General features: G+C 37.2%; 1 protein-coding gene across 4 annotated transcripts in view; it reads left to right on the top strand.

Annotated features, from left to right (window-relative positions):
* The window catches only part of LOC117070281 (stabilizer of axonemal microtubules 2), a 32,458-nt gene extending 13,192 nt beyond the window's left edge, over positions 1-19,266 (top strand). For all 4 annotated transcript variants that reach the window (XM_033189200.1, XM_033189199.1, XM_033189197.1 and 1 more), the window contains 2 exons: positions 757-959; positions 18,168-19,266. In XM_033189200.1, coding sequence (XP_033045091.1) covers positions 757-959; positions 18,168-19,117 — 1,153 coding nt within the window. In that variant the 3' untranslated portion in view covers positions 19,118-19,266. The remainder of the gene's footprint in view (positions 1-756; positions 960-18,167) is intronic.
* Positions 19,267-19,555: the final 289 nt, after the last annotated feature.

Below are 19,555 nucleotides of genomic sequence, written 5' to 3'. Positions count from 1 at the left end.
AGTTATCCAAGGTCTTGCAACTAGTAAATGACAGAGCCAGGATTTGGACGTAGGCGGTCTGATCAGTCTAAGTTTGTGTTCTCCATTCCTCAGTTTTTACCTCAGTGTCTACAGTACTACCTCTGTCACATAATGTTATATAGCGCCCAGGTTGGCTGCATTACCAGCTGGCATCCATCCATGACAAGGAATTCTGGGAGATCCAAAGATGAGGAACATTCACATCTATAATCTGAATGTGATTTATGTCAAAAGACCAGAGTTACTAATCATTTAACAATAAGCAAGAAAACAGCGTGAATTCAAAAAGAAGAAAGTGTGCCAAAATTGTTTGCTGGAGACTTTAAGTAGGATGAATAAGGACTTTGACAAAGTGGACTCGGGGGAATATATTTTTTAAACTTTTCAGGTTTAGTAAATTTTACCTGAAATTTCCTTCCAGGTTAGAAAAAAAATAAATTACTTGAGGATATTGTTTACTGAAGATCCAATTAACTGAGATCTATTGTAATGATGTTTTAAAAACTAGGATTTTTGATATATTTACTTTTCTCAAGATATTTAGTCACTGGATAGGACCTTATGAAAATTCATTTACTTCTTTCAAGTAGTTTATCAATTATCACCATTTTAATATCTTCTCAGACTTTCCAAGTAAAAAAAAAGCCTTGACATTTTCCATACTTCATTGAAATAATTAGAAATAAAAGAAATGAAAGAACTTGTGAGGCTATGTTTCAAATTTATATATTTCAGGTTGGATTATCATCCTTATGAAATAGTTAAACAGCCTCGCCATGTGCCAGAAGAATATAAACCAAAACAAGGGAAGATTGATCTTGGTACTACCTACAAACGGGATTTTAATTCATACAAAGTGGAGCCTGTGGCAATAGTCCGGCCTTTGGAGAGACAACAAGTTAAAAAAGGAAAGTTGGACACTGTCCCAACATCTAAAGGTAACTTGCCATTTCAAAAATGAAGGAGCCAAAAAACTAAAACTTACTTCCAGCTTTAACATCTAATATCAAATTATAATTTTGGTGCACTGCCAAACTTAGACTCCATGGCTTGGGAAAGAACATTTCTGTCTTTGGCAGAATAGTATTGTATAGTAACAAAAGAGAATAGACCATTTGTCTGATTGAGAGGGACAATATCCAGATTTCCCATCCAAATTCATCTACTTTGTTCTCTCTGTTTCAAAACATGAAAAACAAGGGATGCCATTAAACAAGCATTATGTCATGTTTGTCACTTCATGTCACATTTAGTTGGCATTGTTCTTTTCTTCCCATCTTAGAAACAGTTGAAATTCTACTGAGAGTATTGGGATCTTTGAGGTCAAATAAATAGCAATGCTATTCTCCATTCAAGTCCTGAACCAACCTATAAAGCAAAAGAGTTACCAGATGGAGAAGCAAAATGTTACTTTTACACTGATAAAGGACAAAATAGAGAAGGATGAAGCTTTCATCTGTAAGCAGGCGATTCCTGATACTGAACCTCAGAATTAGATAGGCTTATCTACCCCATGATAGACAGTGCTAGACTGCCACATAGGGGTCCTGCTCCTCTAGAATTCTGGGATGGTGGAAGGGTGAGAATACTTTCTCTTTACAGGCACCTGACTTAGAGGCATAGGAGTTGGGCCATGTATGTTTTTCTTTCCAAAAATGTGTTTTTGTTGTTGTTATTGAGACAGAGTCTCGCTCTGTTGCCCAGGCTGGAGTGCAATGGCGGGATCTTGGCTCACTGCAACCTCGCCTCCTGGGTTAAAGCGATTCTCCCACCTCAGCCTCCCAAGTAGCTGGGATTACAAGTGCATGCCACCATGCCCAGCTATTTTTTTTGTATTTTTAGTAGAGATGGGGTTTCACCATGTTGGCCAGGCTGGTCACCAACTCCTGACTTCAAGTGATCCACCCACCTCAGCCTTCCAAAGTGCTGGGATCAAAGGCATGAGCCACCACACCTGGCCCCAAAACCTGGGACGGGGTCTTTGTTTTTAAACAAGCTATTTTTGAGGAATGAGGTCTTTGTTTTTTAAACAGGCTATTTTTTTTTTGAGATGGAGTCACTGTTGCCCAGGCTAGAATGCAGTGGCACAATCTTGGCTCACTGCAACCTCTGTCTCCTGGGTTCAAGCAATCCACCTGCCTCAGCCTCCTGAGTAGTTGGGATTACAGGCACCCGCCACCACACCTGGCTAATTTTTTTTTAGACGGAGTCTCACTCTGTTGCCTAGGCTGGAGTGCAATGGCTCAATCTTGGCTCACTGCAACCTCTGCCTCCTGGTTCAAGCGATTGTCCTGCCTCAGCCTCCTGAGTAGCTGGGATTACAGGTGCACACCACCACACCCGGCTAATTTTTGTATTTTTAGTAGGGATGGGGTTTCACCATGTTGGTCAGGCTGGTCTCAAACTCCTGACCTTGTGATCCACCCGCCTCAGCCTCCCAAAGTGTTGGGATTACAGGCATGAGCCACCGCACCCGGCCACTAATTTTTGTACTTTTAGTAGAGATGGGGTTTCACCATATTGGCCAGACTGGTCTCAAACTCCTGATCTCAAGTGATCCTGACCTCAAGGGAGCCTTGGCCTCCCAAAGTACTGGGATTACAGGTGTGAGCCACCGCACCCGGTGTAAAATTAGGCTATTTTGGGCCTATTTTAATTTTAATTTTTGATAGTAGATATTATTTTTATATCTTTTATCAATGTAATTACATGTCTAGGATTACATTATTTCCATTGGTTATGTAAAATAGCTGAATAGGTAGGTCCTAATATAAAACACTTTTGTAAGAATGATACCATCAATAATCAAAGTAATGATTTATACTTTAGGTAATAGCTAAATGCATACTTTTTCTTTAAATTTCATGCCTACCCATTCAACGGGTAAGTAAAATGCAGAATATCAATATACTTTCATATATCAGCCCACTCATTGGGGAGGTCAAAAACAATGTTCTTTCTGTTTTTTAAATCTTTGAGTACATAACATGCTACACAAAGAACAAATTGTGAAGACTATGTGAATGGTGAAGAAGTATATTATAATTAAATGTAGCATATAGTAATTGCTGATATATAGATATGCATAGGAGAAAATGTACTGTGCAAAATTTGACATAAAGCATAATTTATGAAAATGATTATATTTGGTCTTTGTTTTTTTTTTTATTTTTATTTTTCAGACAGAGTCTCGCTCTGTCGCCCAGGCTGGAGTGCAGTGGCATGATCTTGGCTCACTGCAACCTCTGCCTCCCAGGTTCAAGTGATTCTCCTGCCTCAGCCTCCTGAGTAGCTGGGATTACAGGTGCACACTACCACACCCAGCTAATTTTTGTGTTTTAATAGAGATGGGGTTTCACCATGTTGGTCAGGCTGGTCTCGAACTCCTGACCTCATGATCTGCCCTCCTTGGCCTCCCAAAGTGCTGGGATTACAGGCGTGAGCCACTATATTTGATCTTTTATGCAACCATAGTAAGATTTTCTTTTTTTTCTACAAGATCCATAAGAAATATATCAGTAATACTGATGTCCGCTGATGCTGGGAACATGTATACACAACACACACACACACTTATACCAACACTAGTAGCTTTCCATGACTTGGGTTTCCTGTAGATTCTCATTCTTCTGCTCCTATGGTTATAGTTCAAGGGTAAGGAATTTTGAGTTCCTCTGGTATTCTCTCTACTGAACTTTCTTAGTCAGCAAAGATGATATTTTGTATTTCAGGTTTTCAGGCATGAGACAGCAAAAATACTAAGGGCCAAGGCTGTACTTCCACACTCTGTATGATTGTACTGCAGGTTTTGTAGATAACCTATTTAAGGACAATTCTGCAGCTGAAGAGAAGTCACAATGGGAAGATACTCTCACTGTCCTCTCAGAGTTAGACAGGAGGCAAGAAAGAAATGGGATATGAGAAAAAAAAAGATCGTGCAAAATGGTAAACAGGACAACATTTAGATTCTGGAGGTGTGGCATTATGAAACTGGTGACTCCTCAACAAAAATGTTTTTTCCCCCAGCAGTCTCAACTTAGAAATTTATTTATATTAAAATGTAGATCATAAAATAGGTCATTATTTGATTTGATAAATGTGTTATAGAGATTACCCTGCTCTATGCTAGACATTGTAGGGAATACAGAGATCTGGATTGTAGCATATTTGTTGGCATTTAGAAACTTTACAATTGATAGCCAAGGAGGTAAAAGATCTGTACATTAAAAACTATAAAACACTGATGAAAGACATTGAAGAAGACATAAGTAAATGGAAAGATATCCTGTGTTCATGGATTGGAAGAACTGATATTGTTGAAATGTTCATATGATCCAAAGCAATCAATAGAATCAATGAAATCTCTATCAAATTTCCAATGGCATTTTTCACAGAAATAGAAAAAAATTCTAAAATTCATGTGGAGTCACAAAAGACCCTGATTAGCCAAAGCAATCTTGAGAAAGAAGGGCAAGTTTCAGGCGTCACACTTCATGATTTCAAATTATATTACAAAACTACAGTAACCAAAATAATACATAGTACTGGCATAAAAATAGACGTATAGATCAATGAAACAGAATAGAAAACCCAGAATAAACCCAAGCATATTACAGCCAGCTAATTTTTGTCAAGGGTGCCAAGAATACACAGTGGAGAAACCAATAGTCTTTTCAATAAATAGTGTTGGCTTGCATGCACATAGGCCACAGACCCTATGAAGCAGCTACACAATTGAGACTACAAAGCAACTAGCTAACACTATGTATGACAGAGACAAAACTCTACATATCTATCTATATCTATATGTATGTCTATATAGATAGATAAATAGATTTTTGAGATGGAGTCTTGGTCTGTCACCCAAGCTAGAGTGCAGTGGCACGATCTCAGCTAACTGCAACCTCTGCCACCCAGGTTCAAGCAATTCTCCTGGCTCAGCCTCCCAAGAAGCTGGGACTACAGGCACCCGCCACCATGCCCTGCTAATTTTTGTATTTTTAGTAGAGACAGGGTTTTACCATATTGGTCAGGCTGGTCTTGAACTCCTGACTTCAGGTGATCCGCCTGCCTCAGCCTCCCAAAGTGCTGGCATTACAGGCATGAGCCACCATGCCCAGCCCCCACATATCAATATTAATCTTGAATGTAAATGGCCTAAATGCTCTACTTAAAAGACCCAGAGTGGCAAACTGGGTTAAAAAAAAAAAAAACCATCCTTCTGCTATCTTTGAGAGACCATCTCACATGCAGTGACACCCATAGGCTCAAAGTAGAAGATGGAGAAAGATCCACCACACAAATAGAAAACAAAAAAAGCAGGAGTTGTTGTTTTTGTATCAAAATTGACTTTAAACCAACAACAATAGAAAGGGGCAAAGAAGGGCATTATTTACATCATAATAAAGAGTGCAATTCAATGAGAACACCTAACTATCCTGAATGTATTATATATGCACTCAGATTTATAAAACAAATGTTTCTAGACCTAAGAAAAGACTTTGACAGTCACACAAAAACAGTGAGAGACTTCGACACCCCACTTACAGCATTAGACAGATCATCAAAACAGAAAACAGAGAAATTCTGAATTTAAATTCAACACTTGACCAATTGGAACTAACAGACATCTACAGAATACTCCACCTAACAATCCCAGAATATACATTCTTCTCATTTGCACATGGAATTATCCTGTTTGACCACATTCTCAGTCATAAAGCAAGTCTCAATAAATTGAAAAACATTGAAATAATACAAAGCATCTTCTCAGACCACAGTAGAATAAAAATAGAAATCAGTACCAAGAGGAAATCTAAAACCCCATTGTCTCAGCCCAAAATCTCCTTAAGCTGATAAGCAACTTCAGCAAAGTCTCAGAATACAAAATCAATGTGCAAAAATCACAAGCATTCTTATACACCAGTAACAGACAAACAGAGAGCCAAATTATGAATGAACTCCCATTCACAATAGCTTCAAAGAGAATAAAATACCTAGGAATCAAACTTACAAGGGATGTAACGGACCTCTTCAAGGAGAACTACAAAACACTGCTCAGGAAATAAAAGAGGACACAAACAAATGGAAGAACATACCATGCTCATGGATAGGAAGAATCAATATTGTTAAAATGACCATACTGCCCACGGTAATTTATAGATTCAATGCCATCCCCATTAAGCTACCAATGACTGTCTTCACATAATTGGAAAAAACTGCTTTAAAGTTCATATGGAACCAAAAATGACTCCGCATTGCCAAGACAATCCTAAGCCAAAAGAACAAAGCTGGAGGCATCATGCTACCTGACTTCAAACAAGTCTACAATGCTACGGTAACCAAAACAGCATGGTACTGGCACCAAAACAGAGATATAGACCAATGGAACAGAACAGAGCCCTCAGAAATAGTACCACACATCTACAGCCATCTGATCTTTGACAAACCTAACAAAAACAAGAAACGGGGAAAGGATTCCCTATTTAATAAATGGTGCTGGGAAAATTGGCTAGCCATAAGTAGAAAGCTGAAACTGTATCCTTTCCTTACTCCTTATACGAAAATTAATTCAAGATGGATTAGAGACTTAAATGTTAGACTTAAAACCATAAAAACCCTAGAAGAAAATCTAAGTAATACCATTCAGGACATAGGCATGAGCAAGGACTTCATGTCTAAAACACCAAAAGCAACAGCAACAAAAGCCAAAATTGACAAATGGGATCCAATTAAACTAAAGAGCTTCTGCACAGCAAAAGAAACTACCATCAGAGTGAACAGGCAACCTACAGAATGGAAGAAAATTTTTGCAATCTACTCATCTGACAAAGGGCTAATATCCAGAACCTATAAAGAACTCAATCAGATTTACAAGAAAAAAACAAACAACCCCATCAAAAAGTGGGCAAAGAATATGAACAGACACTTCTCAAAAGAAGACATTCATACAGCCAACAGACACATGAAAAAATGCTCATCATCGTTCGCCATCAGAGAAATGCAAATCAAAACCACAATGAGATACCATCTCACACCAGTTAGAATGGCGATCATTAAAAAATCAGGAAACAACAGGTGCTGGAGAGGATGTGGAGAAATAGAAACACTTTTACACTGTTGGTGGGACTGTAAACTAATTCAACCATTGTGGGAAACAGTGTGGCGATTCCTCAAGGATCTAGAACTAGAAATACCATTTGACAGAGCCATCCCATTATTGGGGATATACCCAAAGGATTATAAGTCATGCTGCTATAAAGACACACGCACACGTATGTTATTGTGGCACTATTCACAATAGCAAAGACTTGGAATCAACCCAAATGTCCATCAGTGACAGACTGGATTAAGAAAATGTGGCACATATACACCATGGAATACTATGCAGCTGTAAAAAAGGATGAGTTCGTGTCCTTTGTAGGGACATGGATACAGCTGGAAACCATCATTCTCAGCAAACTATCACAAGAAAAGAAAACCAAACACCGCATGTTCTCACTCATAGGTGGGAATTGAACAATGAAATCCCTTGGACACAGGAAGGGGAGCATCACACACCAGGTCCTATTGTGGGGAGGGAGTGGGGGGAGGGATAGTATTAGGAGATATACCTAATGTAAATGACGAGTTAATGGGTGCACCACACCAACATGGCACATGTGTATATATGTAACAAACCTGCACATTGTGCACATGTACCCTAGAACTTAAAGTAAAATAAATAAAAAAAAAAAAAAGGAAGGGGAGAATTGAAAAACACACACACACACACACAAATACATGGAAACTAAACAACTTGCTCCTGACTGACTTTTGGGTAAACAATGAAATTAAGGCAGAAATGAAATTAAGGCAGAAATTTAAAAAGTATTTGAAGCCAGGCACGGTGGCTCATGCCTGTAATCCCAGCACTTTGGGAGGCCAGAGTCAGTAAATCACAAGGTCAGGAGTTTGGGACCAGCCTGGCCAACATGGTGAAACCCCATATCTACTAAAAATACAGAAAAGTAGTTGGGCATGGTGTCGGGTGCCTATAATCCCAGCTACTTGGGAGACTGAGGCAGGAGAATCACTTGAACCCGGAAGGCAGAGGTTGCAGTGAGCCGAGATTGCGCCACTGCACTCTAGCCTGGGAAACAGTGCAAGACTCCATCTCAAAAAAAAAAAAAAAAAAAGCATTTGAAATAAATGAAAATAGACACACAACATACCAGAATTACTGGGATGTGGCAAAAGCAAGGTTAAGCAGAAAGTTTCAAGTGCTAAATGCCTACATCAAAAAGACAGAAATATCTCAAATTAACAACCTAATCTTGCAACCAAAAGTACTAGCAAAATAAGAACAAACTAAACCCAAAGCTAGCAGAAGAAATAATTAAAATCAGAGCAGAACTGAATGAAATTGAGACCCCCAAACCATACAAAGGATCAATGAAGCAAAAAGTTCATTTTTTGAAAAGATAAACAAGATTGATAGACCACTAGCCAGATTAACAAAAAAAAAAGATCTCCAAATGAGCACAATCAAAAGTGACATCACAACTGATCCCCCAGAAACACAACAGATCCTCAGAGAATATTATGAACATCTCTATGTTCACAAACTAGAAAGTCTAGAGGAAATGGATAAATTCCTGGAAACACAGATTCCCAAGATTGAATCAGGAAGAAACAGAAATCCTGAACAGATCAGTAACGAGTAAGGAAATTGAATCAGCAGTAAGAAACCTACCAACCAAAAGAGAAAAAAAACAAAAAACCCAGCCCTGGACCAAATGTGTTCATTCACAGCTGAATTCTACCAGATATACAAAGAACAGCTGGTACCAATCCTACTGAAAGTATTCCAAAAAATTGAGGAAGAGGGACTCCTCTCTGCCTCATTCTATGAAACTAGTATGGTTCTGATACCAAAATCTGACAAAAACACAAAAAAGAAAATGACATTGAACACACAAATGAAGAAATCCTCAAAAAATACTAGCACACCAAATCCAGCAGCACATCAAAAAGTTAATTCATCACAGTCAAGTGGGTTTTATTCCTGGGATGCAAGGATGGTCCAACGTATGCAAATCAATAAATGTGATTCACCACATAAATAGAATTAAAAACAAAAATCATATGATCATCTCAATAGATGCAGAAAAAGCATTTGATAAAATACAATATCCCTTCATGATAAAAACTCTCAACAAACTAGGCACTGAAGGAACATACCTCAAAATAATACCAGAAAAAACATTTGATAAAATACAATATCCCTTCATGATAAAAACTCTCAACAAACTAGGCACTGAAGGGAACATACCTCAAAATAATAAGAGCCATCTATGAGAAACCCACAGCCAACATCATGCTGAATGGACCAAAAACTGGAAGCATTCCCTTTGAGACCTGGAACAACACAAGGATGCCCACTCTTATCACTCATATTCAACATAGTATTGGAAGTGCTAGCCAAAGCAATCAGGCAAGAGAAAGAAATGGCATCCAAATAGAAAAAGAGTAAGTCAAATTATCTCTCTTGGCTGACAGTATAATTTGTACCTAAGAAACCCTAAAGATCCTGCCAAAAGACTCCTAGACCTAATAAACAACTTCAGCAAAGTCTCAGGATACAAAATCAATGCACAAAAAATCAGTAGCATTTCTATACACCATAAATATTCAAGCTGAGAACCAAATCAAGAACATAATCGCATTTACAGTAGCCACACACACACTCAGTACCTGGGCATCTAACCAAGGAGGTGAAAGATCTCTACAAGGAGAAAGAAGACTACACAAATGGAAAAGCATTCCATGATCATGGATAGGAAGGTTCAATATCATTAAAATGTCATACTACCCAAAGCAATCTACCAAATTATCAATATCACTTTTTTTACAGAATTAGAGAAAAACTGTTCTAAAATTTATATAGAACCCAAAAAGAGCCCGAGTAGCCAAGGCAATCCTAAACACAAAGAATAAAGCCAGAGGCATTACATCTCCCAGCTTCAAACTATACTACAAAGCTACAGTAACCAAAACAGCATGGTACTGGTACAAAAATAGACACATAGACCAATGGAACAGAATGGAGACCCCTGAAATTAATCCAGACACCTACGACCACCTGATTGTCAACAAAAGTGGCAAAAATTAACAATGGGGAAAGGACTCCCTATATCCATAAATGATGCTGGAAAAACTGGCTAACCATATGCAGAGGATGAAACTGGACGCCTGCTTCTCACTATATACAAAAATTAACTCAAGATGGATTAAAAGCTTAAATGTAAGACCTCAAACTATAAAAATCCTAAAAGAAAACCTAGGGAATACTCTTCTAGACATTGCTGTAGGCAAATAATTTATATCTTAAGTGCTCAAAAGCAAATGCAATGAAAATGTACAAAATGGGACTTAATTAAACTAAAGAGCTTCTGCACAGGAAGAGAAACTATCAACAGAGTAACAAACAAGCTTCATAGTAGGAGAAAATATTCACAAGCTGTGTATCCAACAAAGGGCTTATATCCAGAATCTATAAGGAAGTTAAATAAATGAACAAGAAAAAATAAAAGGTGGGCAAAGGACATGAAAAGACACTTATCAAAAGAAAACATACAAGTGGCCAACAAACACATGAAAAAATTCTCAACATCACTAATCATCAGATGAAAGCCACAGTGAGATACCATCTCATACCAGTTAGAATGGCATTCAGCCAAACAATCCCAGTACTGGGTATATACCCAAAGGAAAATAAATCATTCTATCTGCACTTGTACCTTCATTGTAGCACTTTTCACAATAGCAAAGACACGGAATCAACCCAGGTGCCCATCAATGGTGGATCGGATAAAGGAAATGCAGTGTATATACACCATGGAATACCATGCAGCCATATAAAATGAAATCATGTAATTTGCAAGAACAAGGATACAACTGGAGGTCATTATTCTAAGTAGTTTAACACAGAAACAGAAAACCAAATACTGCATGTTCACATTTGTAAGTGGGAGCTAAACTTTAGGTATACATGGACACAAAGATGGAAACAATAAACACTGGAGATTCCAAAAGGGGAGAGGGAGAAGAGGACGCAAAGGATGAACAACTACCTGTTGGGTACTGTGTTCACTAACTGGATGATGGAATCATTAGAAGGCTAAACCTCAGCATCACATAATATGCCCAAGTAACAAAACTTCACATATAATCCCTGAATCTGAAATTAAAATAAATGAAATAAATGGTATTGGGAAAATTGAATATCCACATGTGAAAGAATGAAATTGGAGTCTTTTCTTATTCTATACACAAAAACCAATTCAAAGTGAATTGAAGACTTAAATACAAGACCTGAAACCATAAAATTCCTAGAAGAAAACATGGGGAATTTCCTTGACTTTGACCTTGCCAATGGTTTTTTGGATAGGACTCTGAAAACACAGGCAACAAAAACCAAAATAGATGAATGGATTACACCAAACTAAAAAGTGTCTGTACAGCAAGCAAACAATCAACAAAAGAAAAATGCAACTTATGAATTGGTAGAAAATATGAGCAGACCATGTATCACATAAGGGGTCAATATTCAAAAAATAAATAAATAAATAAGGAACTTACCCAACTTAATAGCAAAAAAAAAAAAAAAAGAAAGTGGATTAAAAATTGACCAATGTACCTGAGTAAACATTTTTCCAAAGAAGACATACAAATGGTCAATAGATATATGAAAAGGTACTCAACATCACCAATCACCAGGTAAATGCAAATCAAAACCACAGTGAGATAGTATCTCACGCTTGTTAGGATGCCTGTTATAGAAAAGATAAAAGATTACAAGTGTTAGTGAGGATGTGGAGAAAAAGGAATCCTTGTACACTGTTGGTGGGAATGTAAATTGGTATAGCCATATGGAAAACAATATGACGTTTTCTCAAAAATTAAAAATGGAACTTTCATATGGTCCAACAACTTCCCCTCTGGTGTATACCCAAAGGAAATGAAATCAGTATCTTGAAGAAATATCTACACTCTTATTTATTGCAGCATTATTCACAATAACCTAGGTAAGAAACAACCTGAATGTGCATCAATCAGTGAATGAATAAATGTGATGTGTAAATGTATGTCTGAATATATATATGCTACACATATATTCCATCGTATATTATGTAATAATATACATAATAATGATGTATAAATCTAAAAGAGTTGAATACACAGAAGCACAGGATAGAATGATGATTACCAGGGCCGGGGAAGTGGGGGAAATGGGGAAATATTGGGCAAGAGGTATGAAGTTGAAGTTGTATAGGATGAATAAATCTAGAGATCTAATATACAGCATCATGACTGTAGTTAATACTGTACTGTATACTGGAAATTTGCTGAGAGTAGATTACAGGTACTCACACCACACACACACGCACACATGCACACACAAAGGTTGCTGTGAGGAGATATGTTTTTCACTTTAGTAATCATTTTACTGTGTGTGTATATATAAAACACCATGTAAATTTTAAATACATACAATTTTTATTTAAAAATAAAATATGGACTATATAAGAAGAAACTTTATAATTGAGAATATAGAAAAACAATAGCATGAAAAATGAAATTGCCATACTATAAATAAATATGAGATATCATCAGGGGAAGACATAATTCACTGGAAAATTAGTGGAAAAAGCAGCACTTCAAGGATTTATACTTGGTAAGTTATCACTTCAGGCCAGGCTGGGAATGCATCAGAGATAAGTAAGTATTGATATATAGAAAGAGGAGGGATATTCTAAAAACTGGTATGAAATGAGTAAAAAAGCATAGAACCAGAAAAATAAAACAGTTATTCAGTAGACACGGTGAGGACCAGAAGTTTCCAGGGATGAGAGATTGAGGTATAATTCTGTAAAGGTAGATTGAGATCAGTTTGGGAAGAACCTTGATTGCCAGGCTGAGGGGCTTGACATAAGTATAGATTTTTTAAAATCTTCTTTTAAGGGCACCAGACAGCTATAGAAGCAAAAAACTAAAATTTCAGAGAGATAGGAGCCCTTCCTCAGTGAGTTGATATGGCCAGCCATTTACTTCTCCGGGAACAATTGTCAAGTCTAGGCCTATGCTGAGGATTGAGCTTGGCATAAGCAGAGAAACTCTAGTAGGGGAAAGAGAAAGCAATGGAACACTTGAATGTGGGCTGGTAGGCCTAATTGAAATCTAGAAGAGCCCCAGATATATGGCTGGTTTTCAATGTGAGACATTCACTGAATGTTTATAGGGGAGGGGGTATGGTGTGCTGAGAGGCTGGACCAGAAAAATCCCACAGGAATATCCCATAGTCTTATTTGGGAGTAAATGCTTAGGAGAGAGTTCCACTAGGATGAGGTCCTTACTGCAGACACACCTCAGTCTTGTTCTTGAGACATTTGAAACTAGAGTAAGACTATGTCTAACTAAAGATGCCATTGAGCACTGATCTAGCTCAGAGTCTGGTAAGAATGAGGTGATCTGCCCTGTATTCTAACATAGGAAAGAGCAAATTGTCTCCTGTTGAAATAACATTGATTTTAGTTTTTACGATTCTCTTATACACAACATCCAGCATATAGTAAAATGTTATGAGGCCTATGAAGAACCAGGAAATATTCGAAGAGATAATGGTCAAGACTTTTCCAAAACTGATGAAAGAATCAGCCCATAGATTCAAGAAGCTCAGCAAACTCCAAAACAAACACATAGGAAGTCACCCTAGACAACTATTGTCAAACTTGGGAAAATCAAGTAAAGATAAAGTTTTAAAAGTAGCAAGTGAAAAACTATACACTATCTACAAAAAGAAAAAGTTATATCTGACTTTTAAACAGAATGATATGTGACTTTTCAACAGAAACTATGGAAGTTAAATGATAATGAAATGACACTTTAAAAGTGCTAAAGGTGCAAGAAAGATCTAGATTTTTGAAGCCAGCAAACCTGAGAATTGTATATCTAGTAAAAATAGCCTTGAAAAATTAAAGCAAAGTAAAAATGTTTTCAGACAAAAAAAGAAAAAGCTGAGATACCTACTACAAAAAGTATCAAAATTGTTCAGTTAAAAGGAAACTTATTCCAGATAGAAGCATGAAATGCAGGAAGGAATGAAGCACACAGAAAGGGTAAACAATGTGGGTAAATATAAAAGAATTTGGCAACTTAAAGTCAAAATTACTGTATTTTTACACAAATTTAAAAGTAAAATATGTTAGAACAGTAGTACAAAAGGCAAGAGGAGTTAAATAGAATTAAATTGCTTACAGGTTATTCCATTCTAGAAGTGGTAAAAATATCTATTTAAGTTTGAGCCAGAAAAATCTCATAACAAGTCAAAAATTCATTTTTTTTTAAAACATAGAAAGATAAAATTCTAATAGTAAAGTGGAATAATAAAAATGCCATTTATTAATACAAAAGAAGGCAGGAAATAAGGGGTATGGGAACAAAGAAGGGAAAAATCAAAAGCAAATAGTAATACAGTCAACTTAAGCCCAGCTAGATCATTACATTAAGTGTAAATGAACAAAATATTGTGATTAAAATTCAAAGATTGATTTTTCACACATTAAAAAGATACATTTTTAAAAATATGCCAGTAATTTACAACTTACATAAAATTGATAAATTTTTTGAAAAATACAATTCACCAAAAGTAACCCAAGAAGAAATAAAAAGTAAAAATAACCCTATATCTATAAGGGAAATTGAATTTGTAGAATTGAAGGTGTAATTTTAAACCTCACCATACAGAAATCCAGCATCTTCAGATTCTCTGTAGGATGCAGAAGGTCGGAAAGATTATGACCCCAACATAACAATAAGAAAAAGCCAGATAATCTACAAAATCATAAATGTGTATGAATCCTTTAGAAAGCTGAGCTCACAGGTTAACCAATTAGCCTGACATTAAGGAAAAACAACTTCCACCCAGTTGAGACAGGAGGTAAGCACTGTTTCACCCAAAGCAGGGCATGGAATGAGACTAGCTGTTACACAAGTGGATAAAATAATTCATTTACATCTTTAACTAATTGCTAAAGACTTGAGTGTGAGCTACTGTGAGAGTATAGAAGCTCTGAGAACGTCAGACGCTAAAGGGGGAGTTCAAAACCACTCATAGACACTTCCCTATGGATGTTCACTGTGTGATCATCAGAAAGATTGGGAAAGAGGTTGGAGACCACAGAAAGTTTCCTTCGTAGTGCAGGCATGGAGAGAAGAATTGTTGTTGCAAAAGAAAAAAAGCAGGAAGCTCCATTTAAATGCCTTTAACCTACAGAACAAAAGCATTAATCCACTGCAGGAGAGGCATCACTCTGACAGCCCCAATGAATAGGTGAAGATGTATTGCAACTTGATGAAAGATAAAGGAAAAACAACAACAAGAAGCAAAATAAAACTAAACCTTGAACATGAAGAAAGAACAGGAAACTGTCTCGGGACCAACAATTAGAGACCTACTACATCAAGTGAAGGGGCAGGTGCACTGAGAGAGCCCTGCTTCTGAGACCCAGGGGCACGGCCTGCCTAAGACTGAAGCTGGACAGGGACAACAGAGAAACCACCACACACTCACCTTCCATTTCCCAAACACAAGATTCTAAATGTATATGCCCTTAACACTTGAGCTTCAAATACTCAAAGCAAAAACTTACAGTACTAACGTAAGAAATGTAAAAATATGCATTTTGTAGTTGGAGATTTCACTGTCTTTAAGTAATCTATAGAACATAGGAAAGGATAAGGATATAAAGACCTGAACAACACTATCAACAATGTTGTCCAAATTGACATTTGTAAAGCACTTCTGCCAACGATAACAGAATACATATTCTTTTCGAGTGCACATGAAACGTTCATTCAGATAAACTATATTTGGAGTCATAAAACAAACCTTAACAAATATAAAAGAATTAAAATCATGCAATGTGTGTTTTTGATCACAACAGAATTGAATTAGACATCAATGATAGAAAAAAAGTGGAAAAATCACCAAATATTTGGAAATTAAACAGCAAATTACTAAATGTTTGTTTTTTCCTTAAACATGTATCATGAAACACTAAAAACACATGATAAAGATTATGGTGTTTTAAAGGTGTTGCTAGAATGTTATCAATAAATATTCCAGAACAGATAATAAGTATTCCAGGCATATGAGCAGAGGCATATTTATGGGGAGAAAATCAATTTTCTGCAATTAGCTAGAACTGACATTCATACTATTGTATGCTATTACATCCATCTCTCAGTGTCCAAATTCTTGCTTCCATTTTGAAAACCAAAGCTGGTTTGGTGAGGGAAAATATTGTCTTCTGTTTATTCTCTTACAATGAAAATCTTTTTTCTCTTGTGTGGTAGCAAGAATTCTCCCTATATGATTGTGTGGAACTATAGATCTTTAATAACATCTGTGATTTCTTTTAGCTAGTGAAAAATGGTATTATACTTTTATACTTTAGTTTGCAAAGAAGAGAGATTCCCTCATGGTACCTCAAGAAAAAAAGACTCTGGTAAAGCTTCATGTGAACTGAAAATGGAAAACTATCAGGTGCCCAGGGAGCTTCAAGGAAGAGCTTTTCCCTTCATCTCCGCAATGAGCTACATGATTTCCCTCACAGCACCTTCACTTCCCTTCACTCATCTGCTCTGATTGCCACTTTACTAACTGGCCGCCTCTGCCTAGTTATCATTTCTGTTTCTTTACAGGTCTGTTTTGAATGTAACTTCAGCTTTCCATGGCTCTTCAGCTCTACCTCCTGGCGTCCTTTTCAATTCTCCCATTTCTATCTCACTCATTATTTTCAATTTTAGGTTTACAAGAATAAGAATGCTTGATCTAGCTCATCTTTTCTGTCAGTTTGTCTTCAAGGTCTCTGCTGGCCTAAAGGTTGCCTATTCTTGAGTCAGGTGCCCTCTCTCATCCAAACGTCAGTAATTTGATCATTTAGTCCAAAAGTTGGCTATTTTGGCAGAAATGGGTAAACATTTTATCTCTTTGAAGAAGATATCCACATAATAAGTTTTCAAGGTTTGACCTCTCCTGTAAATATTGCATAGACTTTAATCCAGATTTTAGTACATTATCTTGTATAATAAACTTCTATCTTTTGTAAATTAATTTTTGGTATTTAGAAATACATATTTTGGGGTGAAGTCAATTCTTTGGTATTTCCTAGCTTACTATCTTCCTCATGTAGAAATAGAAAACACAAATAATCCTTAGTTGAAATATAAACATTTCAGTTTTAGTGAAGTGTACCATTACCAACTTGTAATGGTATTACAAGTCATCACTCTGTAGACACCAGAGTGACCCAAAATGCTCCACAGTCTGCAGGAAGTAGGCGTAAGGTTATTTAACTTCCAAACCCCAGATCTTTGCTCTGATGGTCACTTCAAATTCTACAATTTCAAACACCTTTGAAGGCATTCAGTTAAGGCCTCTGGCCTCTAGATGGCCCTCTATCTTTTGGGAATGCCTTAAAGTCCATTTCATGAGGGAAAGTTGAAGCCAGAGAGCTTTCTGGGATAGCGCAAGTTACCCTGTATCTTTGCTCAAGGAGTTCTTTCTGTAGCTTCCTAGAGTATACCAGAATTAAAACTTTCTCTCCTTTGATGAATCTCTCCAAAGCAAGGAGTAATATCTGTATTGCTTTTGTCCACACATGAGGGCACTTGATTTTATTTCAAGCCCTGGATTTTAGACATACCTTAGCATTTTGTGAGTTGTACTTAAAAATCCCAAACACTTCCTAGGAATTCAACCATAATCTCCTAAACTCTGTCCTCACCTACAATACTGTCCTTTTGGCTTTCAAGAACTATCAGCAATCAGGTTCAGATGTGCCTTTCCTTTGTTATGTAATCAGATGAACCTGAAAGTGGAAAGTTATATGTATTAAAGTGAGGAGATGGGTAGAGGAAGGTGGAAATGAAAAAAAAAGAACAAATCTGAAAGTAATTCGAGAAACTGAATTCTGATACTATTGTTTAGATTTCTAAAGGAAATGGAAAGATGTTTGGCAATGAGAGAAATCAGTTATGATTTTTAGAAGATGGTTTCCTTCAGCATTTAAAAATGTTTTTGCTTTGTTTTAATTTTTAAGATGATTATAGAGCTTGGGACCTTCATAAAAGTGAACTTTATAAGCCAGAACAAACTTATCAACCCCCTACTGTGAAATTTGGAAATTCAACTACATTTCAGGATGACTTTGTTCCTCAGGAGATAAAGCCTAGGCAAAGCAGGCAAAGCTTTAAACCCTCCTCTGTGGTCAAACGTTCTACAGCCCCTTTTAATGGCATTACAAGTCATCGTGTTGATTATATACCTCATCAGCTTGAACTCAAGTTTGAAAGGCCAAAAGAAGTTTACAAACCAACTGAGCAACGCTTTGAGGATCTCACAACTCACCGGTATGACTTTCAGGGTCTTATTGGTGAAACTGCAAAAATCTGCAGACCTGTACACACCAGAGTGACCCAGAGTGCTCGGTTTGAAGGAAGCACTGAATTCCATGAATGTTTTCAACCATGGGAAATCCCACCACCTGAGGTCAAGAAAGTACCAGAGTATGTGCCTCCTACAGGCAGCATGCTATTAAACAGCACAAGCCATCTTGACTATGTTCCATATCAGGCCAAGCGTGTTGCTCCCATCAGGCCAGTTTCTCATAGAAGAAGTAACAATTTTCCTTTCCTAGGAAAAAGCACCATGAAGGAAGATTTTCCAGCATGGGAAAATTGTCGTCAAGGACTTATTAAGAAGCAGCAGATTCCCAACCCATCTGGAAAATTTGATGGTTTGAGCACTTCCAGATCTCACTATGTGCCACACAAATTGATTCCAACAGAGAGTTGCAAACCTTTAAATATTGCTTTTAAGAGTTCTGTTCCATTTGATGATGTGACCATGTACTCTGTAGAGTACACACCGAAAAAACAGGACATTTGCCCAGCGAGTTACCCCTCTCCTCCAGGTTATATTTTTGAAAATAAAAATTCCCAAGGTCATAAATTCTGCCGCAAGATTACTCCCGCAGTGAAGGCCTTCTAATAACCAAAATGTGCTTAAAAGGAAGCTACTAGCAAGTTGTTGGTTTTCCAAGAGAAAACTCAATTTTTATAGTGAAAAAAATTTATGATATAAGAAATCTTTTTTTATTCTTTTTTGAGAGGGAGTCTCACTCTGTCGCCCCGGCTGGAGTCCAGTGGTGCAATCTCAGCCCACTGCAAGCTCCGCCTCCTGGGTTCACGCCATTCTCCTGCCTCAGCCTCCTAAGTAGCTGGGACTACAGGTGCCCGCCACCATGCCCGTCTAATTTTTTGTATTTTTAGTAGAGACGGGGTTTCACCGTGTTAGCCAGGATGGTCTCGATCTCCTGACCTCCTGATCCACCCATCTTGGCCTCCCAAAGTGCTGGGATTACAGGCGTGAGCCACCGCACCTGGCCGATATAATAAATCATTTTTTATATTTTTAAACAATAAACTT

Source organism: Trachypithecus francoisi, unplaced genomic scaffold (genome assembly GCF_009764315.1).
Source record: "Trachypithecus francoisi isolate TF-2019V2 unplaced genomic scaffold, Tfra_2.0 Lachesis_group3, whole genome shotgun sequence".
NCBI lineage: Eukaryota > Metazoa > Chordata > Mammalia > Primates > Cercopithecidae > Trachypithecus > Trachypithecus francoisi.
Note: the sequence above shows the minus strand (reverse complement) of the source record. Positions and strands in the feature narration are given on the sequence as shown.